At 46.6% G+C, this 27,718-nt stretch overlaps 1 protein-coding gene across 2 annotated transcripts; it reads right to left on the minus strand.

Moving 5' to 3' along the window:
* Positions 1-1,083: 1,083 nt before the first annotated feature.
* SLC1A6 (solute carrier family 1 member 6) lies at positions 1,084-26,984 on the minus strand. 2 transcript variants are annotated; one of them, XM_027548030.1, is made up of 10 exons: positions 26,841-26,984; positions 18,638-18,849; positions 17,377-17,514; positions 15,359-15,563; positions 13,717-13,759; positions 12,961-13,304; positions 7,793-8,026; positions 6,349-6,543; positions 3,676-3,810; positions 1,084-1,434 (listed from the first exon to the last, which is right to left on the minus strand). In XM_027548030.1, the coding sequence occupies exons 2-10, from the start codon at positions 18,840-18,842 to the stop codon at positions 1,239-1,241; spliced, it is 1,695 nt and encodes a 564-aa protein (XP_027403831.1). In that variant the 5' UTR covers positions 18,843-18,849; positions 26,841-26,984; the 3' UTR covers positions 1,084-1,238. The 2 variants fall into 2 exon arrangements, with proteins under 2 accessions (XP_027403831.1, XP_027403832.1); XM_027548031.1 differs by lacking the exon at positions 26,841-26,984 and adding an exon at positions 26,641-26,763 and having other exon boundaries at positions 1,086-1,434.
* Between the last annotated feature and the right edge of the window lie 734 nt (positions 26,985-27,718).

Below are 27,718 nucleotides of genomic sequence, written 5' to 3' on the forward strand. Positions count from 1 at the left end.
CTGAGTGACTAACACTGGAGGGACTCAACAATGAGCTGTGAAGGGCAGCAGGAACTCCATGCCTATGTGACACACCTGGATAAAAACTCTGGACACCACGGTTCAGGTGGGCTTCCACGGTTGGCAGTATTTCATACGTGTTGTCACACCTCACTGCTGAAAGAATTAAGGGCTAGTCATGCAATTCCCCTGGGACAGGACAAATGGGAGCTCACATCTAATCTCTTCTGGACCCTTGTCACCTGCATCTTTTGCCTTTGCTGATTTCAAAGTGTCTTTTCAGGGCAATAAACCATAAATGAGAGTATCCCAGCTTTTTCAAGTTCTATGAGTCCTTCTGGTATATCATCACATCTGAAGGTGGTCATGGGGACTCCCCACACAGAGGCCATGGATATTGTTTTAAAGCTAGACAGTGTATTTAAAAAGCAGAGACACCACTTTGTCAACAAAGGTCCATATAGTCAAAGCTATCATTTTTCCAGTAGTCATGTACGGACGTGAGAGTTGAACCATGAAGAAGGCTGAGCACCGAAAAGTTGATGTTTTGGAACTGTGGTACTGGAGAAGACTCTTAAGAGTCCCTTGGACAGGAAGGAGATCAAACCAGTCAATCCTAAAAGAAATCAACCCTGAATATATACTTGAAGGACTGATGCTGAAGCTCCAATATTTTGGCCACCTGATGCAAAGAGCAGACATTGGAAAAGACCCTGATGCTGGGAAAGATCGAAGGAAAAAGCAAAAGCGGGCAGCAGAGGATGAGATGGTTAGATAGCATCACCAATCCAATGGACATGAATTTGAGCAAACTTCGGGAAACAGTGGAAGACAGAGGAGCCTGGTTGTGCTTCAGTCTACAGAGTCACAGAGTACTGAAGAACAACACTGAGGAACAGTAGTTTACCTTCTTGAGTTGCATCACTCTTTGAAAAAATGAGGAACACAAGCTGACCCCTCATCTTGTTGAACCTGAAGCTTCTCTTACCCCTAATCCCAGGGTAAATATCTCCTCCTCTGCCTGCTCATGGCCTCCCCCACAAATATTTCAGTATATTCCCAGAGAGAAACAGACACCTTAGACATCTTTCATTCCTGCTCCTTTATCTCAGTTTCCCCCCAGACGCGCTGGAAAGAACATATGTGTTCAGTGCACAGTCACTCAGGTAGTGGTTCTTCACCAGGAACCCCCTCCCCAACCCCCTTCCCTCCTCTCTGGGTGGCAGAGCAGGGGGCTCTCACATAGCACTCTCGTTTCCTCCCCGTCCCCTGGACGCCCCTTTCTCCTGTGCCATGAGTGACTTGTAGGGCTTCCCCAGGCTGGGGAGGGTGAGTTCAGCTTCTTGCAGCTCCAGCTCCCGCTGAGACAGATGTTCAATGACGGCCGCTCCGATAGAGTCCCCCAGCACATTGGTCATTGTGCGAAGTCGGTCACTGCAGAGGGGAGGGGAGAGAGAAGCTGCCATTAATCAAGGCTTGAGGCACTCCACAAAGAAGGTGCAGCAGCTGGGGGCTCCTTGTGCCCTGGAGTCAGGGCTCACACTCCAGTCCAACACAGGCTGGACCAAGCTCTGATGTGCTCATATTTGTTCTCAGCAGTGCAATGCTTTTTTTAAATGTAAATGTCTGATATAGCAAATTAGGGGTATGGACATATATATGGAATCTAGAAACATGATACTGATGAACTTATTTGCAGGGCAGGAATAGAGACACAGATGCAGAGAATGGACATGTGGGCGCAGCAGGGGAAAGAGAGGGTGGGACGAGTTAAGAGAGTAGCACTGACATATATGCAAGACCTTGTGTAAAACAGATAGCTAGTGGGAACCAAAAGCAGAGACACCACTTTGCCAACAAAGGCCCATCTAGTCAAAGCTATGGTTTCTCCAATAGTCACGTATGGATGTGAGAGTTGGACTATAAAGAAAGCTGAGTGCCAAAAAAACGATGCTTTTGAACTGTGGTGTTGGAGAAGACTCTTGAGAGTCCCTTGGACTGCAAGGCGATCCAATCAGTCCATCCTAAAGGAGATCAGTCCTGAGAGTTCATTGGAAGGACTGATGTTGAAGCTGAAACTCCAATACTTTGGCCACCTGATGTGAAGAACTGACTCATTTGAAAAGACCCTGATGCTGGGAAAGATTGAAGCTGAGAAGAGAAGGGGACGACAGAGGATGAAATGGTTGGATGGCATCACCGACTCAATGGACATGAGTTTGAGTAAACTCCAGGAGTTGGTGATGGACAGGGAGGCCTGGCATGCTACAGTCCATGGGGTTGCAAAGAGCTGGACATGACTAAGCGACTGAACTGAACTGAACTGGGAACCTGCTAGGGAGCTCAGCTCAGTGAGCTCAGTGCTCTGTAATAACCTAGAGGGATAGGAGGGAGGGGGAAGAAGGGAGGCTCAAGAGGGAAAGGATATATATATATACCTGTAGCTGATTCATGTTGCTGTACTGCAGAAACAGTGTAAAGCAACTATACTCCAATTTATTGGGAACATGTGTACACCCATGGCGGATGCATGTTGATGTTTGGCAAAACCAATACAATATTGTAAAGTAAAAACATAATAATAATAATAATAAAATAAATAATAATTCATTTTTAAAAAGAAAATTAAGGATTATGAGCTGAACAGCATGCAGAATGAGGAAGGTAACCACTGTGAGTAAATAAGACCCTGCTGGAAACCATCTAAAAGGGAGTGAGATCCAGGCAAGAGCTCCAAGGTGGAGAAGAAAGTCCAGATTTTTATATGTAAACCTCCTATTATTAAAAGTTGAGAAAATTTCCTGGCATTCCAGTTGTTAGAATGCAGATTTCACTGCCAGGGCTTGGGTTCAATCCCTAGTCAAGGAACTAGGGATTCATCCAATAAGCTCTGCAGCACAGTCAAAAATAATTAATTAAAAAATAAAAGTTGAGGGGGGCTCCCCTGGGGGCACTAGTGGTAAAGAATCTTCCTGCCAATGTACGAGACATAAGAAATGGGGGTTCAATCCCTAGATCAGGAAGAACTCCTGGAGGAGGGCATGGCAAACCACTCCAGTATTCTTGCCTGAAGAATGCCATGGACAGAGGAGCCTGGCGGGCTACCGTCCATGGGGTCACAAAGAGTCGGACACAACTGAAGAGACACACACACACACACAAAAGTTGAGGGACTTCTCTGGTGGTCCAGTGGCTAAGACTCTTCACTCCCAAAGCAGGGGGTCCAGGTTCAATCCCTGGTCAAGGAACTAGATCCCACATGCCAAAACTAAGAGTTTGAATACTGCAACAAAGATAGAAGACCTGCATGCCCCAGCTAAGACTTGGCACAGTCAAATAAATAAATAAAATTTTTAAAATAAAAGTTGAGAATTTTTTAAAAAAATTTGCAAGTCAGCTCTGCCCCATGGATCACCTTTTTGTGTGATTTCTACATAAGGCATGTACCAAGGGCTTTTCTGGAAGATGGGTAAAGCCCTTCATGGCTTACTTTCCTATTTCTAAAGATTATGGAATTTGAGGTCCATACTGCTTGGGATGTTCTCCAAGGCCCTCTTTTCATTCTAAAATTCTAGAGCTCTGTCCTTGCTGCAATGAGAGCCCATTCATTGGGAGTCCTACAGGGAAAGCAGGGGATTCAAGGAGAGAGAGTAGAAGAGTCTGAAGAACACTCACAGGAACCAGTCCACAGCGATGATGAGCGTGATGTCTTCAGTGGGCAAGCCGACCGAGGTGAGCACAATCACCATGGTGACCAGACCTGCCTGGGGGATGCCGGCAGCCCCGACGCTGGCTGCTGTAGCTGTGATACTGCACAGGGAGAAAGGACAGAGGGACGCAGGCAGGGGGAAGGGAGAAATGAGGGAGTGTTAGGAGAGACACAAAAGAAAGGAAGGGGTCAGATCCCCAAAATATAGAGCAAATTCAAAGCGACTTTTATCAAAAGCAATGCAGAGATATCCCCTCGTCTTTTATTGGGATCTGGCTGGAGTTTCATCCAATGATGGACATTTAAACAGTTCATATTGCAGATGCGAGAGCAGGTGTTTTGTTTTGTTTTGTTTTGTTTTTTTAAGCTGAGTTGTTGTTGTTTAGTTGCTCAGTCGTGTCTGACTCTTTGCAACCCCATGGACTGCTGCCCACCAGGCTCCTCTCTCCATGGTATTTCCCAGGCAAGAATACTGGAGTGAGTTACCATTTCCTTCTCCAGGGGATCTTCCAGACCCAGGAATCAAACCCCCATCTCCTGCATTGGCAGGCAGATTCTTTACCACGGAGCCACGAGGTACACCCCTTAAAGCTGAGAGTTATGTTTTATTCCGGGACCTTACTGAGCCAGAGTGACAGCCACTCTGATAGCTCTGAGGAAAGGTTCTGGAGACGTTAAGGACGAAGGAGTTTTTGTTGAAAAAAAAAAGAGAAAAGAAAAACACTTGTCAGGAAACATCTAAAAGATTACTGCTAAACACAAAAATAAAAATTAAAAAAACAAGAGAGTAGCCCTGACATATAGATACTACCCTGCGTAAAATAGATGGCTAGTAGGAAGCTACTGTGTACCACAGGGAGCTCAGCTCAGTGCTCTGCGGTGACACAGAGGGGTGGGATGGGGGAGGGAGAATGGGAGGGAGGCTCACAATGGAGGGGATGTGTGTTTACTTATAGTTGATTCACACTGTTGTACAGCAGAAACCAACACAACACTGTAAAGCAATTATCCTTCAAATAAAAATTAAAAATTAATTTTTAAAATCATCCTCCAATTAAGATTTGAATTAAAAACACCAGACATCTCAAGTCAGTAATTTGAGTGCTTTTCTATGTATGGGATAATACAAGAGTCTGGCCCGTTGATATCATTTCTAGATGTGAACTCTACAGGGCCAGTAGCCTGCTTTGCTCCATCCTGAATTGCCCCCAAGGGGCACCTTTGGGGGCAGCTGCAGCAGCCAATAGCTGATGGCAGGGTGACAACCTTTGTTTACTGAAAAGACCAGAGACACTTTTTTGTCCACAGATGCAAAGGAAAGCAAGCAGTCAGCATGGCATGAGTGTCTAGGGATGTCATATCCATGCCACCCAGCTTCCCTCGTGGCTCAGTGGTAAAGAATTCACCTGCAATGCAGGATTCGTGGGTTTGATCCCTGGGTCGGGAAGACACCCTGGAGGAGGAAGTGGCAACCCACTCTGGTATTCTTGCCTGGAGAATCCTACGGACAGAGGAGCCCTGTGGGCTACAGGCTGGGGGTATCACAAAGAGTCAAACACCTGAGCGACTAAACAACAACAACAAACCCATGCCACCCAGTGCCTCACCCAAAGAAAGCAATGAGAGAGGTGATCCTGACGCCCTTTACAGTTTCCTCAATGTTTCTTTCTTTGCTCCTTTAGTCTTCCTAGGTGTAAAAGCAGGGATTTAACCAGCTGCCTCTGGGGGCTGGAAGAGGGCAGAAGAATCAACCTGGGCAGCAGCCATGAAGCAGAAGCTTGAGTCCTCCATACACACATGTGCTAGAAGTGGGTGGGTCAGTATAGAGAGGTCCTGATGCGAGGAAGGACACTCTGGAAGGTGGGCTAAGTTTAAAATCAAAAGAAGAAACTGTCTATGGCACTGAGTGAGTGAAAAAACATATACACTTACATGTATATGGCTTAGGAAAACTAAAATGTACAACACCTGGAAAATGAAAAAGATGGTGGTCCACCACCAAGTAGAGGGTCAGACTGAATCAAGAGTAGGCTAACGAATTGAGAGAGCAGCATCAATATGTATACACCGTCAGGTGTTAATAAGACATCTAGTGGGAAGCTGCTGGGTTTCCCAGGTGGCGCTAGTGGTAAGAACCCACCTGCCAATGCAGTAGATATAAGAGATATGGACTCGATCCCTGGGAAGATCACCTGGAGGGCATGGCAACCCACTCCAATATTCTTGCCTGGAGAATCCCGTAGACAGAGGAGCCTGGCAGGCTACAGTCCATGGGCTCACAAAGAGTCACACATGACTGAGTGACTGAGATGATACATAGCAAGAGTTTCATAAATGTTGGCCATCATCCTCATCACCAAAACCATTACCACCACCGTCACCACAATCAATACCATCCACATCATCTCCACTGTCACCAACAAAATCTACATCATCATCATCATTACTGTCATCAGCATTACTATCATCAGTGTCTCTTCCTTAGACTAGATCTTCCCTAAGTTCAGGAACCATGTCTTATTTTTTCCTGCACCCCTCAATACACCCCCCCCCAACCAATATCCAAATGCTCCCTTCCCTCCAATACCATCCCCGCTCAGGTCTCACCTGTTGGTAGGTTCCAGCCAAGGCCAACTCACCTGATAGTTGTGATCTGGCCCAGGTTGAGCTCGTAGTTGTTGACTTGGGCGATAAAGATGGCGGCCAGGGCCTCATAGAGGGCGGTGCCGTCCATGTTGACAGTGGCCCCCACGGGCAGTACGAACCTGGTGATGCGGCGGTCCACACCAAGGCCCTCCTCCAGACAGCGGAAGGTGATGGGTAGTGTCGCAGAGCTGGGGAAGAGAGCACCAAGGGCCAAGGATAGGGGGTAGCCATGGGCCCAAGGAGGGGTCCCCTTGAGAACATTGGGAGGCAGGCTGGGAACTAGAGTAAGGGGAAGATGGCAGATGTACAACATTTCAGGGGCTGATAACTGAGCATGGGGAGAGGGACTCTACATGACACAGGGAGCACACAGCAGTGACGTCCCCCAGGCTCAGGCCTCTTGACCCACCTAAAGTCAATAGCTTAAGGCTACTTACTACACACTAGTTCAGGTCACTGGTTCATGCCACTAGTTCACTCTAACTAAACACTCCCAGAAAGAAGAGGAAAGGCCTTCTAAGTTCCCACCTCTCAGGGCTAAGAGAAGGGTATTACAGAAGACTCCTATCCCCTACTTCCCATGTTTACCTGGGGATTGACCTCAGCTATACTAGCCTTCTCAGTCTTTCTCCCCACTTGGAATCAGCTGATCCATAAAACATGTGCTCTGTCTGGTCCACTTTATATCATGCAAAGAGAAGCCTGGACCCACAGAGAGGATGTTTAGGTGTCCATGCCTGTGGCAACCTGGTGAGTTTAATTCTGGGGGTACAAGCGAGCCAATCCTACTTGACCACAGATCAAGAGGCACATTCTTCAGTGTATAAGCAATAAAAATTACATTCTTCTTCCATCTGGTTGGCTCTAGTGATACATCTCAGATTGTTTTGAATTTGGTTGATGGGAGAAAGGGGAGCTTCTTATGAACCCCCTGAAACCACAAAATAAAAGAAGCCAAGAGATCTCCCAGAGGCCACCTCAAGGAAAGATGAGACCATACAAGCTAGAAAATGACTGAGATCAGGAGACATGTTGGAACCTTTGTCCTAACCTCAAAGTTGGTACCTGGCTCTTTGTCCATATTAAATAGAGAAACAGAAAAAGAGGGGGAAAGAGTCACAACAGCCAGCGCATGACAAAGATCAGTGCCCAGGTGTTGGGTGCTAAGTCACTTCAGTCATGTCTGACTCTTTGTGACCCTATGGACTGTAGCCTGCCAGGCTCCTCTGTCCAAGGGACTGTTCAGGCAAGAGTACTGGAGTGGATTGCCATTTCCTCCTCCAGGAGATCTTGATCCACCTTCAAAGAGCCACTGACACTACTCAATAGCCCAGATGAGGTTCTGAATTGGTAGAGAGGGCAGGACTCCCAGGAGATCCTGGGAAACACAAAGAGTGGATCTAGGAAAGGTACCAGCAGTGGGGGTCAAGGTCATACCTGGAAGACGTGCCCATGGCTGTGATGAGAGCCTGCAGTATTCCTCCAATGAAGGGGAAAGGATTCCGGTGGGTGATGAGGAAATAGATGAGAGGCAGGATGCCACCGGCATGAACGAACAAACCCACGATGACGGTCAGGGTGTACATGCCCAGCTGACCCCCCAGGACAGCCATGTCTTCCATCTCTAAGATCTTGCCAGCAATCAGGAACAGGATACCCACGGGTGCATACCTGGGCCAAGCCAGACACCCGTCAGGCCTTCCTCATGACCTCCCCTGGCACTAGCAGCCCCAAGCCTTTGCCCATATAGACCCTGGAGCCAGGCAACACCCACCATACAGCACCTGACTCCCCTCCAACCTCCCCCACACAATAACCTATGGGGCAAGGTTCCATGAACATATCCCCTCTTTCCTTCCTGCTTATCCACAGCTCAGCCTCAGTCCTACAACTCCAAGATATACTCTCTTACAATGTAAGGGCACTCCTTCACCCATTCTCCCCTTCAAAGATCTCCCAAAAATCGTCTTCAGGACTTCATCCTGAGGCGAACCCAGATACTCCCTATCTCTGACCCTCTAACTTCCTTGATTTCCCATATTTGTACCTCGTATGCCCCTATTCTCTTCCCTAAAAGTGCATATCCTCACTCATTCACCAGCCCTGAGCTATTTCACCTGGATTTCCCACAGACATCTCAAAACAATCTCTCTCAAATATCCTATGATATCACTTATATGTGGAATCTTTAAAAATGGTACAAATGAACCTATTTACAAAACAGAAATTGTGTCACAGATGTAAAAAACAAACTTATGGTTACCAAAGAGAAATAAATTGGAAGAGTGGGATTAAAAATGCACACTACTATATATAAAATGGATAACTAATAAGAGTCAGACATGACTGAGCGACTGAACTGAATAAGAACCTATTGTATAGCACAGGGAACTCTGTTCAATACTCTGTGATGACCTACATAGGAATGGAATCTAAAAAAGTAGATATGTGTGTGTATATTATATATAACTGACTCTGCTGTACATCTGAAACTAACACAGCATTGTAAATCAACTATATGCCAATAAAATTTAATTATAAACAACTTGTCTTATTAAATTACCTATTTATTCATTTACTCAACAAATGTCCATTGAGCACCTACTATGTTCCAATCACATGGTCCCTGCCCTCTTGGTACTTACATTCTAATGGGTGAAATATGCAGTACACAGAGAAATATGTCATTAAAAACTTCAGTGTGTGATAACTGCAAAATCCCCACTTTTGAGTGGGACTCTAAGAAGGAGTGGTCAGGGAGGGTTTCTCAGAAGAGATGACATTTGCACTGAGACCTGAATGATGAAAAGCAACCATGCATATCTGAGGGGAAAGCACTTCAGGAACAGTGCAAAGACCCAGAGGTGAATGTGAGCTAGGAGTATAGGAGGAGCAAAGAGAAGACCAGTGTGACTGAAGCAGTGAGTGAAAAAGATAGTAGAGGAAACAGAAGAAGCAAGTTCATCAAGGGCTCACCTGTTTTCCCCTCAAATCAGCTCATTGCTTAGTTTTATGAGTTTCTGCCAAAAGTGCCCTAATTAACCCATTACCTGGCTTCCTCTGTTACTTCTCTCCCTTTAGAAATTGAAGTCTACTCTTGTTCATTGTCATGGAGGATGTACTACAGGAGGTGAGGACCACTTGGGAAGTTGGTGCAACAGCTTAGGACAGAAATGATGAGACCCAAGCTAAGGTGGAAATAAGAATACAAGGAGACACCTCCAGACACTTCTGGGCTCAAGGATAGGCCTGGTGGGTGATTGCTGAATTGTCCCCAACTCTATGTCTATGAATATTCCCAAACTCCTCACCTCCATCCTTCTTTCTCATCCTCTGCAAAATTCCTCAGCTCTGGATCAATTGTACATGATTTCTTTCCTTCCATACTCAGCTACCTGGCACATACAGTGTATGTGCGTGCTTGCTCAGTCGTGTCTGACTCTTTGTGATCCCATGGAATGAAGCCCACCAGGCTCCTCTGCCCATGAAATTTTCCAGGCAAGAATACTGGAGTGGGTTGCCATTTCCTACTCCAGGGGATCTTCCCGACCCAGGGATTGAACCTGCAACCCCTGCATCTCCTGCATTGGCAGGCAGATTCTTTACCATTGTGACACATGGATATTTTCCCAAACATGCCAAATACCACTATAAAACTCATGGTTCCCAATTCAGTTGAGTTCTCAATACTTCTTTTCAATCTTCTTGCTTATCCTTGATAAGCTTCCCCTCCAAGCTAAGTTGAGATCCTAGAAAAGCAGCTGGAAGGGTCCAGGGCATCAGACCTCATGGGGTTAACTGGACCCAAGTGGGTAAGAAAGGGGAGAGGGGGACTTTTCCCTCCTGCACAACTTCAGAGCCCCAATTGTGAATACAGTGGAGTGACCTTACTGGCCCCACAGTCCCTGTCCCCTCCACTTCTGAAACTTGTTCCTAATGACAAAGTGGTTATGTGCAATGCATACAAACATACTATGGGTCTTCTGGTTCAGTACTGCATTCCCTTTAATATATTTCATGTTGCAAGTTATTTTGCTTCCTTCTCTTGTACTTTCATCCTGTTTTGCTTTCCTTCTTGGGTTTTGTTTTGTCTATTTTTTTGTTGTAACCTCTTGAAGTAACAGCACTTTAAAAAGGGTGACAACTGGGGCTTCCCTGGTGATCCAGTGGTTAAAAATCTGCCTTGCAATTCAAGGGACATCAGTTCAATCCCTGATTCAGGAGGATCCCACATACTGCGGGGCAACTGAGCCCATGGGCCACAAGTTATGAGCTGGCACTCTAGAGACTACAGGCTACAATTACTGAGCCCAACGGGCCACAACTACCAAAGGGTGTGCAACGTGCCCTAGAGCCTGTGTTCTGCAACAAGAGAAGCCACAGTGAGAAGCCTGTGCACAACTGCAGAGTGGCCCCCACTCGCCACAACTAGAGAAAGCCCGTGTACAGCAACAAAGGCCCAGCTCAGCCAAAAATAAATAATTTTTTTTCAAAGAATGACAACTGAATTACAAGACGGAGACCACCTTGAGCCTGACTGGGGAGACCACTCTGTATCCATGACTTTTGTTTTTAATCAGAAAATTTTGTTTTAACATTTGCCCTTTAATTTTCACTTGAAATCAATTTTTTAAAATATTTTACCTGTAAGTTCTGAATAGTGAAGATATAGTAGATGCTGTGAGCACTCAGTACTGTCTCCCACTCCCTCTCCCCACCCCAATCCCCAGGCCTTGCCTCTTTGCTTAAGATACAAACAGGCACTCTGCACCCTGCTGCTTTCCCAGGCTCTCAACTTAGCCTCTAGCCCCTCCCGGCCATTTTCACCTGATTTGGGATGATGTACAAAGTCTTCCCCAATTTGGGAAGATAGCCTTGTTCACATCTTCCACCACTATTCCCAACGTATGCTCCCGCCTTCTTGAACTCCTCACCATTCCTCAGACAACTCAGATTCTTTCAAGCTTTGCATGTCCTGTTCCCTCTGCTTGAAGTACCTCTTCCTTCTTCATGTCCTGTTGGACTCCTACTCACCTTTCAAGACCCAGCTAAGAGGTGGACTTCTCCATGACTTTCTCCTCACCTTCCCAGGCAGAGTTCACTGCATATACCTCACTGGCGGCTTGCTTTTCTGTATTCCCTATACTATTTTTTCCTTTTGAACCTTTTATTTTGTACTTGGGTCTAGTCGATTAACCATTTCGTGGTAGTTTCAGGTGAACAGCGAAGGGACTCAGCCATACATATACATGTATCCATTCTCCCCCAAACTCCCCTCCCATCCAGACTGCCACGTAACATTGAGCAGAGTTCCCTGTGCTCTACAGTAGGTCCTTGTTGGTCATCCACTTTAAATAGAGCAGAGTGTACATGTCCATCCCAAACTCCCTTACTATCCTATCCCCCTGACAACCATAATTTGGTTTTCTAAGTCTGTGAGTTTTTTTCTGTTTCGTAAGTAAGATCATTTGCATCATTTCTTTTTAGATTCCACATATAAGGGATATCATGTTTTTCTCTTTCTCTGACTTACTTCACTCGGTGTGACATTCTCTAGATCCACCCATGTTGCTACAAATGGCATTATTTCATTCTTTTTAATGGCTGCATAATATTCCATTGTGTATAAGTACCACATCTTTATCCATTGCTCTGTCAATCATATTCCCTACACTTTTTAAATGTCTCTTGACTCTAGAACCTTCCACCTTGTATCATATTTATCTAATATGCATCTGTCTCCTCTAAGACTTTGTGAGCTCTTTAAAGACAAGGACTGAATTCAAGTTATCTCTGTATTCCAGAGTTCGAAACAAAGTCTGCCTGCGAAAATGTCTGCTGAAAGAGTGATTGGATTTAAAGAGTGAATGAATGAATGAATGAATGTGTCAATTAATAAATAATTAGCAAGTGGATAAATGAATAAGAAAATGAGCAAATGAAACATGAATGATGGGTGTGTGAATGAATGAGTGGGTTAAGCAAACAGATGAATGAATGCAGGGGATATCTGATTGAATGATAGAATAACAAATGTAGAGATGAACAAGTCAGTCAAAGAATGAGTCTGAATGAATAAATGACTTAGTGAGAAAATCGATCAATCAATTAATCAATGGATTAACTAATGCATGGATGAGTTTGTGAATGAATTGATGAGTGAATGAATATATGAATGAGTGAATTAACTTATGCACAGACAAATGAACAAATGAGAAAATGAATAAACCAATGCATGGAAGAATGACAATAAATAAATAAATGAGTGAATGGATAACATGGCTAATCCATAGAAGAATGAGCAGAGAAATAGATGAATGATGGAGTGAATGAACAATGCACAGAAGCATGAGTACAAATGAATAGATGAGTGAATACATAGATGAATAGGGGAGTGAATGAGTGAATAAACCATTGCACAAAGGATTGAATGAATGAGTGAATGAGTGGGTGAGTGCATGAACCAATACATATATAGATGACTTTGGCCAAAGGCTCCCCACAACCATTTCAGTAGCTAACCCACAGCCTGACTTCCCGATCCTGACATCCTTCCCATGTACCATCACCATCACTCCCTGCCCCCGTCACAGCCCAGCACTCACCAGATAATGATGCCCACCAGCCTCATAATAGCCTCATTGAGGCTGTCGAAGAAGTCCCGCAGGACTCGGCCCTTGTGTTTCATGCCACCAATGACCAGCCCGAAGGCCACTGAGAAGACCACAAGGCCCAGGGCATTGATACCATTGGCCGAGCCAGGCACAGGGACGGTCTCTTCAAAGCTCAGCACCTCCTGCAGGGTGCCCAAGGCTCGCGTGACGTTTTCCAGGAGGCCGGTTCCATTCTCCAGTGAGGATAAAGGCGGCATAGAGGTGCCCAGCTCAGATCCATTATCTGTCCTCACGACGGTCCTGGTTACCAACCTCGTGCTGTACTGTGTCTTAAACTGAAATATGGAGATATCAGGCCACAGATGAATGCATAGTAGATTGAGTGCACCGATAAATAAATGAGGAAGTGCACAACCAGTGCATGGGAGAATGAGTATACATTTTGCATGAGCAATGTTCAGACAGATTTGGGGGGCCTGTCTCCTCAACAATTTATGATCAGAAGCCCTGGTTCCTTCTCCATTACCATCCCCAGGCAGCCTTGGGTTGGCCTAAGTCCTTGTCTCTAACCTTCCCTGATCACCACCCCATAGGAAGCACAGTCTTCCTTTCAGACTCTTCCAAAAGCCCTGAACAGTGCTCTGTCCCGTCCTTCTTCCCATCCCTCCCTCCTGGACCATTCACTCAGCAGCAAGCTCCCCCAAACCCCCAAAACCTCCTTGATCAGACAATGTCTTTCCCCCTGACCTGTTTGAAGCAGGCCTCCACAAGGTTGGGTGGAAACATATTTCTGCAGAAAAACATCAGATAAATGGATGTGGTTAGACTTTGGAAGAGAACCTAGAGTGATCATAACAATAATAATAACAACAGCAACAACAATAATAGCAGACAGCATTTGAACACTGAGCTAAGTGCCTTACCTCTAGGATCTGATTTAAACATCACACTAACTCTGGAGAATCCCATGGACAGAGGAGCTTGTCAGGCTACAGTCCATGGGGTCAAAAAGAGTCAGACATGACCAAGTGACTAAGCATGCATGCAACCCTAAAAGTATTACTGATTCTCCCCATTTTACATACAAAGAAACCAAAGCAAAAAGAACTTATGTAAGTTACCCAAAGCCACACAGCTGCTAACTTGGGGGGAGGGGTAGATGGACTTCAAATTCAGGTCTGTCTGAGCCCTAGGTTAGGACACTATGCCATCTCAGGGACTTCCTATACAGTGATGTCTCAAAAAAAAAAAAAAAACACAGAAAGCTCCTGAACTCTTCGAACACTGCTGCTACTGCTGCTGCTGCTAAGTCGCTTCAGTCGTGTCTGACTTTGTGCGACCCCAGAGACGGCAGCCCACCAGGCTCCCCCGTCCCTGGGATTCTCCAGGAAAGAACACTGGAGTGGGTTGCCATTTCCCTCTCCAATGCATGAAAGTGAAAAGTGAAAGGGAAGTCGCTCAGTCGTGTCCAACTTCTAGCGACCCCATGGACTGCAGCCTACTAGGTTCCTCCATCCATGGGATTTTCCAGGCAAGAGTACTGGAGTGGGGTGCCATTGCCTTCTCCCTTCCAACACTAGCTTTCCCCAAATTAAGTCACTGGGGGAGACTTGTGGCCAATCTTGACGCTGGCAGGCAAAATCTTGCTACTCCAAGAGAATTATTCACCTTCCAATGCATCTCTGCATTCGAACACCATTTGTCCTGAGCCCATACCAAGAAGGTGCAACTATAGCCTTCTGAGCCTAAGGATCAAAAGATATCATTTTGGAAGTAAGCAAAATCAATCTCAGGGGATCTGTGGGCTTCCCTGGTGGCTCAGTCAGCAAAGAATCTGCCTGCAATGCAGGAGACCCAGGTTCCATCCCTGAGTCAAGAAGATCCCCTGGAGAAGGAAATGGCAACCCACTCCAGTGTTCTTGCCTGGGAAATCCCATGGACAGAGGAGCCTGGTGAGCTACAGTCCACGGGGTCACAAAAGAGTCAGACACAACTTAGCGACTAAACCACCACCACCACCCAAGACAGAAACTGGGTGCCAAGAAAACCCATGTGGGCACTAGTGGTGATGAATCTGCCTACCAACTCAGGAGACATAAAAGACGTAGGTTTGATCCCTAGGTCAGCATGATCCTCAGGAGGAAACAGCAACCCATTCCAGTATTCTTGCCTAAAAAATTCCATGGCCAGAAGAGTTTGGCAGGCTACATACAGTCCAGGAACTCACAAAAAGAGTCGGACATGACCATACACTATTATTCTAAAACTAGGCTCAACTTGGGTGCTATATTTCCTGACTGGGTCTGCCTGTCTCCCTATAGGTCTCCCCATGAGTAAAGGTTGTTACACGTAGGGCTGGAATTCCCATCAACATTAGAAAGGACGTCACCTGACCAGGTCCATGAAGGCATCTGCCGTGGGGATGGTCTCGATCCGACCCTCTCGGTGCAGCCCCTCCTTGGAGCCTTTCCCAGGGTGGATGATGGTGACCATGAGGATGCCGATGAAGACCGCGATGACCGTGGTCACCATGTAGTACACAGCTGCCCGCATCCCCATCCGCCCCGTCGCCTTGTTATCCAGGGACGCCATACCTGGAGGACAGGTGATGCAGCCCCGAGGAGCCCCATCCACACCCCACAACCCCCTCTCCCATCCACTTGCTCCTCAGTCCCCATACTGCCACAACCAACCCTCCTCCCATGACCCAGCCCTCCTCCCGTGACCCAGCCCGTCCTTCCACCCACCTGGCCACCCTCCAACTCCCATTCTGTGTTCCAAATACACCTTCCACTCCATCCTTTATCCCAAGCACCACTTCACTAACCTTCCTTCTACTCCAAGCCAACATTTTCGACCCCTACTCCATCCTCTAATTACCCCTATTTTGCACCATAACTTCATTCGCATTCCTCTCTTTATCCTACTATCCACCCCAAGAATCACACCTCCCTTCAACCCACCTCACTATACACTATTTGTATGTAGTATATACGCTTGGTACCCTATCCAGACACCCTTTACCAGGCTGATACACCAATCTTTCCACAGCTGAGCCTGCTGGCTGCTAACGACTCATACTGGCCCCTTCTCTTGAACGTTGCTCTCAGCACAGCAGGAGCTTCAGTCAGTTCAGTTGCTCAGTCGTGTCCGACTCTTTGCGACCCCATGAATTGCAGCACGCCAGGCCTCCCTGTCCATCACCAACTACTTACCCACAAAGGCCTCAGGGGAGGCTGGGAGAAATGACTGATTGGTACAGGATTTCAAAGGCTCAGCTTCTTTGATTTAGAGGGAGGCAGAGTTGTGGAGGACAACTCTGTAGTTTTATAAATTCTCCAGAACTCTCTATGGGATCAGGCTGAAGCCATTTCTGCTTAGCTTCTTTATCCATCCCATCCTGCTCATCTCACTTCCTCATAGGTTTCTCTTGAGAACTATTTTATCCCTCAATAAATCACTTGTGCAAATATTCCCATCTCAGACTCTGCAGCTAGGGAAACCCAACCCAAGAAATCATTCTTCTATGCCTTTATCATCAACCACCGCCCCACCAAAGCTGGTGCTTGGGAACTGACCACTCATGGGCCAAATATGGCCTGCTGCCTATTTCTATAAATAAAGTTTTATTGGAACACAACAATGCCCATTTGTTTACTTACTAATCTGCTGCTGCTTTTGCATAACAAGAGAAGTGAAGAGTTGCAACAGAGACCACATGGCCCTTGAAACTGAAAATGTGTTCTACCTGGCCCTTTATAGAAACAGTTTACCAAGCCCTGCATAGGCTGTCTATACTTCCATCCTACCCTCCACCCACCAGGGCTTCCCTTGTGGCTCAGCTGGTAAAGAACCCACCTACAATGCAAGAGACCTGGGTTTGATCCCTGGGCTGGGAAGATCCCCTGGAGAAGGGAAAGACTACCCACTCCAGTTTTATGGCCTGGAGAATTCCAAGAACTGTATAGTCCGTGGGGTCGCAAATAGTCAGACACAACTGAGTGACTTTCACTTTCACTTTCTCCACCCACCATTTTGTAACCTCTGTCTCAAACACCTTCATCCACAGCCTACTCCATGACCATCCACACCATATCCCAGGTACCTTTCCTGGTGGCCCCACAACAGCCTTCCCTTCATCTCTAAGCCCCCAACAGGCTGGTATTTTACCTCCAAGGAAAAGTACAGGAACATCACTGAGATAAGTCATCTAGGTCATACGGGTTCTAGAACCCAGGTCTGATTGGGACTGGGGCTTTGGTCAAGGACTCAGAGCGAGTTGTATGCTCCCTGTTTGAGGTCCTGAGTTGGGGAGGTGGTCCCATTCTTGGAACAGCCTTGGCTCAGGGTGTGAGCCTGGACTTTGGGCTGGGTCTTGGAGGCCAGCCCCAGCCTGGGTTCTCTCACCTGTGACCAGGCTGGAGACAATGAGAGGCAGCACCAGCATCTGCAGCATCCTCATGAGGAGCTCTCCAGGGAAAGAGAAGTACTTGATCTGGCGGTAGCTGAGCTGGTATGGGCGCAGGGCAAAGGCCAGGCTGACCCCTAGGGCCAGAATGAGGGGTGCATAGAGTTGAATTTGGTCACTGAGCCCCGAGGATGGGCCATCCATCCCAAACAGAGTCTGTGTGTGTGTGGATGGAGGTAAAAGAAAAGAGAAACATTTGATGAGTGTGTGTCGGTGTGTACATTGTGGAATGCATGAATTTATGTGCTACTGCTGTGGCATGTGTGTGTATGTCTACACACACTCCTGTGTACCTATGTACACATATGTAACAGTGTATGCTCACTTGTGCACATGTATCTGTGCCTGTATGTGAGGGCCCATGTACATGACATGTACATGTCTTTCCTATGTGTGCATATAGGTGTTACTTGTATGTGTTGGCTTCCTTGGTGGCTCAGTGGTAAAGAATCCACCTGCCAATGCAGGACATGCAGGTTCCATCCCTGGGTTGGGAAGATCCCCTGGAGAAGGAAATGGCAACCCACTCCAGTGTTCTTGCCTAGGAAATCCCATGGACAGAGGAGCCTGGCAGGCTACAGTACAAGAGTTGGACATGACTTAGCTACTAAACAACAACATGTTCACTTGTGCACACGTATCTGTGCCTGTATGTGAGGGTCCACATACATGAGATGTGCATGTTTTTCCTACATATGCACCTAGGTGTGACTTATATGTGTGTGTTACTATTTTCAAGCATGAGGGTATACATGTATTTAGTGACCTTTTCAGTGAGCCAGTGTGTGGGCAGAATAATGCATATGTGTGTGTGAACATGTTTGTAAGTTCTACTATAGGTGTACAAATGTGTGAGTTTACGTGTTTGCACCTGTAAATTTTGTGCATGAATAAAACATGTGTTCATGTCTGTGTTCACATGCAGAAAGTGTACACTGTGTGTTCATATGCAGATAGTGTGCATTTGAACAGTGTATACTTATGCATGTGCGTACACTTGCATATCCATGAGACGCTGCACATACAGCTGTGTTTGCAGGAGTGTGTACCATTTGTCTATATCATGGGGAGGCGGAATGGTGGATTTGGGCACAAGTGCAGGTGAGAATAAGTAAGTGGAAGGAAGAAACGTGAGTGCAGAGGGTGTCCCTCGAGTCCTCACCCTCCAAGGGCAGAGCCCGCCCCTCCCAGATGACTCACCAATGACCACGGCACTGACAGTCAGCAGGATGAAGGCATTCCTGCGCAGGAACCGCAGCACGTGCTCACGTGTCATGGTCTGCAGGCGCAGGCGCAGGCGCAGTGCTCTCTGCTGCAGGCTCTCCTGCAGCCGCTGTAGCCAGCCCACCCGGCCCAGCCGCTGGCCACTCTCCCGCAGAAAGAGGCTGTTGCCATGGCTGCTCATCGTCTATCTGTAGGGAATAGAGGGAGCAGATCTGGTGAGGGATGAGACAGAAGGCGAATGTGGGTAGAAAGGAAAGGGCAGAAGCTGGTGAGGAACTCGGGGAAAGAGCCGGTCCAGTGGGGATGTGCCCATGCTGGGCTGCCTGAGAACACCGCCTGGAGTTCAAGGGTGATGTCCTGGCAGAAAAAGGATCAAGGTCTCCAGAACCATTCCCAGGCATGTGGGAGAGACAAAGAAGCAGATCACAATTTCAGGGATGATTTTGCCATTCTGTATCTCTGGCCCCCCTCCTTAGTTCATGAAAAGTGAAAGTGTTTGTCGCTCAGTCCTGTCCAACTCTTTAAGACCAGATGGACTACAGCCCACCAGGCTCCTCTGTCCATGGAGTTCTCCAGGCAATAATCCTGGAGTGGGTTGTCATTTCCTCCTTCAGGCAATCTTCCTAACCCAGGGAACATCTTCCCAACCCATTGAACCTGGGTTTCCTAAATTGCAGGCAGATTCTTTACCCTCTTATGAGATCCTTACAAGTAATTGGGAGCTTCCCCATCTCACAAACCAGACTAACAAGCCTCTGCCAAGCACCAGTTTCACACAGAGCCTTAAACAAGGTACTTTGGGGCTAGCACCCCAAATTAATACGATTTCATGTTTGGCCTAGTTGCTGTGCTGTGCTCAGTCGTGTCCGACTCTGCCACCCCATGCACTGTAGCCTGCCAGGCTCCTCTGTCCATGGGATCCTCCAGGCAAGAATACTGGAGTGGGTTGCCATTTCCTGCTCCAGGGATCTTCCTGACCCAGGGATTGAACCCATGTCTCCTGCATCTCCAGCACTGCAGGCAGACTCTTTACCACTGAGTCACCTGAGAAGCACGAGAGGTGCCACCAAATGGGCTTTCCACAATGATGGAATCAGCAGATGCCTGCATTTACTGGTGCCCAATAAATGGAGCTCCTCTGCATGAATGCCCAAGTGAGCAACAGGGAGAGGGAGAGTCCCATGGGATGAAAATGGTGATCTTTCTTGACACCAGCACCTCTTCAGGATCCACTTTTGAAAAAAAAAAAAAAGGGATGTTCAGAGTCACCCTGGGATGCCAGATACTGTTTCCCAAACTTCAGATTTCCGTGTCTTCACTTTACATTCAGCCAAATCCATGTCACTTCCCAGGTGGCGCTAGTGGTAAAGAATCCATCTGCTAATGCCAGAGACGTGGGTTTGATTCATGGGCTGGGAAGATTGCCTGGAGGAGGGCTCAGCAACCCACTCCAGTATTCTTGCCTGAAGAATCCCATGGACAGAGGAGCATGGTGGGCTATGGGCCATAGGATCGCAAAGAGTCAAACACGACTGAAGCGACTGAGCACATGTCATTTTACTTACTTATCTAAATAAACGAATCTACAAGTGAACTCACAAAACAGAAAGAGACTCACAGACTTAGAGAACAAACTTACAGATGCCGGTGGGGAAAGCTGGGGGGAAGGGATAGTTAGGGAGTTTGGGATGGGCATGTACATACTGCTATATTTAAAATGAATAGCCAACAAGGTCCTACGGTATAGCATAAGGAACTCTGCTCAATGTTATGAAGTAGCCTGGATGCGAGGGGAATTTGGGGAAGAATGAATACATGTATGGCTGAGTCCCTTTGCTGTTCATCTGAAACTATCACAACATTGTTAATTGGCTACATTCCAATACAAAATAAAAAGTTAAAAATATATATATAAACTGGAAAATTTAGATTATTACTTGAAATGCTGATTATATTTTAATACACATTAAATAAAATGCATATAGAAATTAAAACTTGCCTATCCTTTTACCAATACCATATATGCACAGCGCAGTCTGGAAATTGTGATTTTCATGAGTCTGAGGAACATTTGTCTTTGTGGTCCCTTACTCCATTGAAACATACATCAAAATTAACCTACAGGGGTGTGATGGGGTGGGTGGGAGGTTGAAAGGAGGTCCAAGAGGGAGGGCACATATGTATACCTATGGCTGATTCATGTTGATATATGGCAGAAACCAACACAATATTGCAATTATCTTTTAATTAAAAAGAAATAAATTTCTAAAAAAATATTTTACAACTGCATTGGTATAAAAGTGAATATAATATTTTGGAGCTTGATAAAGGTGATTGCTGTACAATGTTGCAAATGAACTAAATGCCACTGAATGCCATTTTTTTTTGAATGCCATTTTTAAATGGATGGTTGTTCTGTGCACATTTTATTCCAGTTTTTTAAATGAATATATTAATATTATGTATTAAAACATTTTTTTCAACCCAAAGTTGTATTCTGTATTGTAATTTTAAAAGAAGTACAAACAGGAATTTCAGTGGTTAAGACTCTGCCCTTCTACTTTTGGGGGAGCGTGGGTTTGATCCCTGGTCAAGGAATTAAGATCCCACATGCCATGAGGCTCAGCAAAGAAAAAAAAGGCATAAATGTTTGCATGGGTCCTTAAAAAGTATTGTGGGCCCTGGGCACCTCCTAATCTGGAAAGATAAGTAGATTTGCCTATATGACCTCACAGCAAGTGGCAATGTCCCTACTGTAGGCATACTGGAAATTCTGTTATCCCTCTAGATTTATTTCCAGGCAAAAGGCTAACCACTAGAGATAGCATTGCCCAGGCTGCCCTGCCATTTCAGTCAGGCCAGTGGAAAACAGCAGAATGGAAAGTGGGAAAAGATGGAGATGGAGCATTCTTCCAGCTCCCCCTGCCAGGCTCGTGTTTGGCAGGGACTGGCTTCCCAGGTGATGCAGTAGTGAAGAACCCACCTGCCAGTGCAGGAGACGCAAGAGGGTTCGATCCTTGGGTCAGGAAGATCCCCTGGAAAGAGGAAATGGCAACCCACTCCAGTATTCTTGCCTGGAAAATCCCCTAAACAGAGGAGCTTGGCGTGCTACAGTCTATGGGGTAGCAAAGAGTTGGACACAACAGCACACACACAGGCACGTATTCCTCTACATAAGGCCACAGCTCCCATCAGACAATCCTCTGCAGCTGTTGGACATTTGCACATCTTCTTTGGAAAATGATTATTTAGTTCCTCTACCCATTTTTCAGATTGATTTTTGTTGCTGAGTTGTATGAGATCTTTATATATTTTGGATTATAACCCCTATCCAATGCATGATCTGCAAAGTTTTTCTCCCCTTCTGTAGGTTGCCTTTTCATTTTGCTGTTGTTTTGGTTTTGGGTTTTGTTTGTTTGTTTGTTTTGTTGTGTTGTGTTTTTGCCATACAGAAGCTTTTAAGTTTGATGTAGTACCACTTGTTGATTTTTGCCTTTGTTGTTTGTGCTTTGCTGTCATATCAAAAAAAAAAAAAAAAACTCATTAATGGGACCAGTGTAAAGGCACTTCTTTCTAACATTTTCTTCTAAGTTTTATGGTTTCAGGTCATATATTTAAGTCTTATACCCAATCAATCCATCCGGTCCCATCACTTCATGGCAAATAGATGGGGAAACACTGGAAACAGTGTCAGACTTTATTTTTTTGGGCTCCAAAATCACTGCAGATAGTGAGTGCAGCCATGAAACTAAAAGATGCTTGCTCCTTGGAAGAAAAGCTATGACCAACCTAGACAGCATATTAAAAAGCAGAGACATTACTTTGCCAACAAAGGTCCATCTAGTCAAAGCTATGGTTTTCCCAATAGTCATGTATGGATTTGAGGGTTGGACTGTGAAGAAAGCTGAGCGCTGAAGAATTGATGCTTTTGAACTGTGGTGTTGGAGAAGACCCTTGAGAGTCCCTTGGACTGCAAGGAGATCCAATCAGTCCATCCCAAAGGAAATCAGTCCTGAATGTTCACTGGAAGGACCGATGCTGAAGCTGAAACTCCAATCCTTTGGCCACCAGATGCAAAGAACTGACTAACTGGAAAAGACCCTGATTCTGAGAAAGATTGAAGGCAGGAGGAAAAGCGGACGACAGAGGATGAGATGATGGTTGGATGGCGTCACCGATTCAATGGACATGAGTTTGAGTAAACTCCGGGAGTTAGTGATGGACAGGGAGGCCTGGTGTGCTGCAGTCCATGGGTCACAAAGAGTCGGACACGACTGAGTGACCGAACTGAACTGAACGCATTTCAAGTTAATTTTTGTAAGTGGCATAAAATTGTTGTTTAGTCGCTAAGTCACATCCAACTCTTTTGTGACTCCATGGACTGTAGCCCGCCAGGCTCGTCTGTCCATAGGATTTCCCAGTCAAGAATACTGGAGTGGGTTGCCATTTCCTTTTCCAAGTGATCTTCCCAATCCAGGCATCAAACCTACATCTCTCACATTGGCAGGCAGATTATTTATCCCTGAGCCACCAGGGAAGCCCAGTATAAAATGGGGGGTCAAATGTTATTATTCTGCACGTGTTTAACCAGCTTTCCCAACATCATCTGTTAAAGAGAGCATCTTTTCCCACTGAGTGTTTGTGGCTCCCTTGGCATGATAAAAATGCTATTGCTACAGTGGCAATCATGTTTCTGTGTTGGCCCAAAAGTTCGTTCAGATTTTTCCATAATGTCATATGGGAAAACCCAAAGGAACTTTTCAGGCCAAACCAATATTATACAACATATAAATATATCAAAACAGCATGGTGTACATCTTAAAATGTATCCAATGTTATGTATCAATATATATTGCAATTAAAAAAATAATAAAGACAATTCTTTGTTACAGCCACAGCTCTCTCCAGGTCTCCCTCCTGCTCCCTCCCTGACACTCCCTATTCTTGCTGTTCTCTGAGTGTTGTACCAACTTTACTGGTTTAACCTTGTAAATAGGCCTTAATTTTCAACTCCCCTTTTCGAGTATGCTGTCAGTTTCCTGACAGACACACTAGATTCATCTGACTCCTAGAGGGAAAAAAAAAAAACTCTCCAAACCAAAGGAAGGCAGTAAATATTGTATCCTGTGCTGAGCTGTGCATATTCAGGTTGCCTGGATGGCTGTAGAACCTGGTCTTCCTCAGCTACTCTCTGATCATGGTTTCAAATTATTCTCCTTGCCACCCTTTTCCCAAGCCCTAATCCCAAGCCCAGTGTCTGAATCCATGCAGATCAAGTGGGAAACTATCAGAGATAGGCCAATAGGTAGTTCCCTGAACTTTTTTGGGGGTCGGGGGGAGCGGTGCTGTCACTAGCTGAGCAGCTACTTTTCTGAGCTCACTGCCTTTCTTGTCCTCTTATGCACCCCGCATATCCCAGGGACAGGGTATCCGCCTCAGCTTTCCAGGCTCTCCTTCCTTCAGCTCTAAATCCTAGTTCCAAAGTCAAATCCCAGTTAGGATCTTGCTCCAAAGGATCCTGAAATCACGATGGTACTTTTCAGCTGGCTGTCAAAAATCCGATAGGAAACCAAATGTGTGATTACTCTCTCACCTCTAAGATGCATGTTCCCAGTCACCAAGAAGTATTATGAAGCTTGCCCATGGGTTGAAAGGAGTTATTCAGCTGAGATGTTAACTCATCACAAAAAATCCAGAGTTAGTTTGCCTATTTCCTATGTCATCCTTAAGAGAAACAGCAGGGATGGACAAGCCATTGTCCAAGGGTCAACTCTGGCCTGCTGCTTGTTTTAGTAAATAAAGTTTTATTGGCACATAGCCATGCTCATTTCTTTATTCTCTACAGCTACTTTTGTGCTACAATGGTGGAGTTGGGTTGTTGGGACAAAAGAGATTTTATGGATATCCATACACTACTGCTGGTCCTTTACTGAAAATTTTTGCAGAACCCTGACCTAGAGGAAGAGCATGCATGAGCTCTTTGTTTCAAATCCAACTCCACCTTGCAGGACCTGGTCACTTTCTATGCGATTTGATGACTCGATTCACGTGACACTTAGAATATTACCTAGTGAGCATGAAACAGATGACAACCATGGTTAATAAAAAGCATCAGTCCAACAGACATATGACTGAAGACAGAGAAAAACACTGACAGGAAAGAGAGTTTTCTCATCAGTCTTGCTCAGTCCTAACTGCATTACTTGCCAAGCAATGTTTGACTTGAAATGTTTTTCCCAGGAATGTGGCCTCCACTTGGCCCCTTCTCAGTCTCTCTTGGACCCCTGGGGGCTTCTGCCCTCACAGCCGGTTCTCTCTTGTCTAGTCTCTCCTGCTCCTGGGCCTTCTCTTGGCCCTGCTTCTTAGGTTCCTGATAAGGAAATGACCCTCCCAGTGTCCCCAGTATCTGCAGGAGTTCAAAGACAAGTGCCCCACCTGCTTCCCCCAACCTCCAGACTTGCAGATGTGATGAGATATGAAAGCCACCCTTCTCTCAGGACCAAGGAGAAGAAGGAACTTCTACATTCTAAAGCTGAAGCAAACTGCAGTGGGCAAACGAGGATGCTTTCCACACATTTTATCTCAATACTCTGCTAGCCTGAGGAGTGAGTGAAGGGAGAGGAGGAGGAGGAAATCACATACATTACACACACACACTTGAACACACAACCTCACACACCTCGTGTGTACAACTGACATATACACAACTGCACAAAGACACACAGTCTCACACACACAGAACTGTTCGACATACAACACACACAACTTCAGAAATGCAACTCCAGGCATTATACTAAGTGAAATAAGTCAGACAGAGAAAGACAAACACTGCATATTACTTATATGTGGAATCTAGACAACAACAAACTAGAGAACGTAACAAAAGAGAAACAGACTCACAGGTATAGAGGACAAATTAGTGGTTACCAGTGGGGAGAGCGAAGGGGGGAGCGGCAACTCAGGGGTAGGAAGTTCCATGTACAAACTATTGTGTATAAAATAAGATACAAGGATATATTGTACAACATAGGGAATATAGCCAACACTTCACAATAACTATAAATGAAGTAAATCTTTAAAAATTGTGAATCATTATTTTTTATGGGTGCTCAGTCACTAAGTCGTGTCCAACTCTTTGCGACCCATGGACTGTAACCCACCAGGCTCCTCTGTCCATGGGATTTTCCAGGCAAAAATACTGGAGTGGATTCATTTCCTTCTCCTGGGGACCTTCCTGACCCAGGGATCAAACCCGCATCTCCAGTTTGGCAGACAGATTCTTTACCACTGCGCCACCTGGGAAGCCCCTATTGTATTGTATATCTGTAATTTATGTAATATTGTACATCAGCTTTACTTCAATTTAAAAAAAAAAAAGAAAAGGAGCTCTATTCATGCAGCATGTCATACAATTCCTACACACACAAACATACACACACTTGACATTCATGCACACCATCAGACACAAAACCCCACAGTCCTCCTCAGACACACAGCTGCATATACACACACACACACCTTCAGGATCTTGCACAACTCCCCTTGTAAATGAAGCTCTATACAGGCAGGTGCATAATACACACACACACACACACACACACACACACACACAACTTGGAACACAAGACCCAAAACTTCAGACATCGAAATTCCTCCCCACGTTTAAACATACAGCCTCATACATCTCTGTGGGTTGGCACTCCTATTCAAAATTCAGTCTCACACACACACACCATCACCACCACCACCCCTCATAGAACTTCGGACCCAGTCCCCCCACAGCGGTGACCAACGTCTCAGTCACAATCAGGTCCCTCCGGATTGGAGGAATAAACCTCCTGATAGGGAAGGGATCCAAGCCTTGGAAAGAGACCAGGCATCAGGCAAAGATGGAAACCTGCCCACGGGTAGAGGCCACGGATAAGAGGGACAGGATGGACAAGAGCGGAGATGGGTAACCAAGGAGACAGGAAACTCACCAGGGCTACAGGAGATGAGCGGAGGCTACGACTCTACGGGGCAGGGAGCAGCTGAGACAAAAAGCAGCCAAGAGATGAGAACGTGGGCGAAAGAGGGGCCCCACCCGCCTGACCCCATGATAGGCCCAGCCGGCCCGGGATCCCGCCTGCCCAAAATCTCAGAGCCCCCGCCCTCGCGGAGCCGCGGGGCTCGCACTCACCAGCGCCAGGAGCGGCGGGGGCGGCCTGCCCGCGCGTCCGCCTGCGCGCTGCGCGGGGATGCAGGTGCCGGAGCCCAGCGAAGCGCCCGGCCGGGGCAGCGGGGACCCGCCAGAGACCGCGCGGCGCCTGCTCCAAAACCAAAAAGGCCGAGGTACCGGCGCGGAGCCGCGACGCGCTGTGCAGCTGGTGGGATCCGCGCCGGCCCCGCGTTCACGTGGGTGTGGGGGCGCCTGGCCGTTGGAGGTGGGGGGGGCGGGATCCCCTCCGGGATAACCCCCGCCTCCCCCGCGCCCAGCTCAGGCTCAGCAGTAGAGCGGGAGAAAGGGCACCGCGTGTTTGGGGAGGGGTGAGTGGCCTCTCTCGCGTCTAGCCCCCGCCCCCAGCTCGGAGCCGCGCCTCCGAGCCCCGGCCTCCAGCCGCCTCCCGGGCCCTCCAGGCTCCTGACCATCCCTGGAGAGCGCGGGGACCAGGCCTCGGCATCACTGGGCCCGCGCCCGCATCCTCAGCGGAGGTCTAGGGAAGGCGCGGCATGGACTCGGCTGCCCGGCTTCCCCCTCCAGGTGCACGTTCCATCTTTGGCCACATGGCCGCTGTGTGAGCTCAGGTCAGCCCCTCTCCCTCTCTGAGCCTGGTCTCCTCATTTAAACAATGGAGGTGACTCTGCCAACCCCACAGAAGATTAAAGCTGAGAAAATTAAAAGTGCGCCTGAGCCTGGAAATCCTCCGTGCAGAATGAAGCCTTGTGCAAGTGGGAGGCAAATCACTGCTGGTAGCCTTGTAATTAATATTATTCTTTGCTCTCTTTAGGAAACCCCGGGCAGTGTTGATTTTGCTTTTCTTCCCAAATGGCACTGATTTGGTCCCTTCCAGTATCTCC

Source organism: Bos indicus x Bos taurus, chromosome 7, assembly GCF_003369695.1.
Source record: "Bos indicus x Bos taurus breed Angus x Brahman F1 hybrid chromosome 7, Bos_hybrid_MaternalHap_v2.0, whole genome shotgun sequence".
Taxonomy (NCBI): Eukaryota; Metazoa; Chordata; class Mammalia; order Artiodactyla; family Bovidae; genus Bos; species Bos indicus x Bos taurus.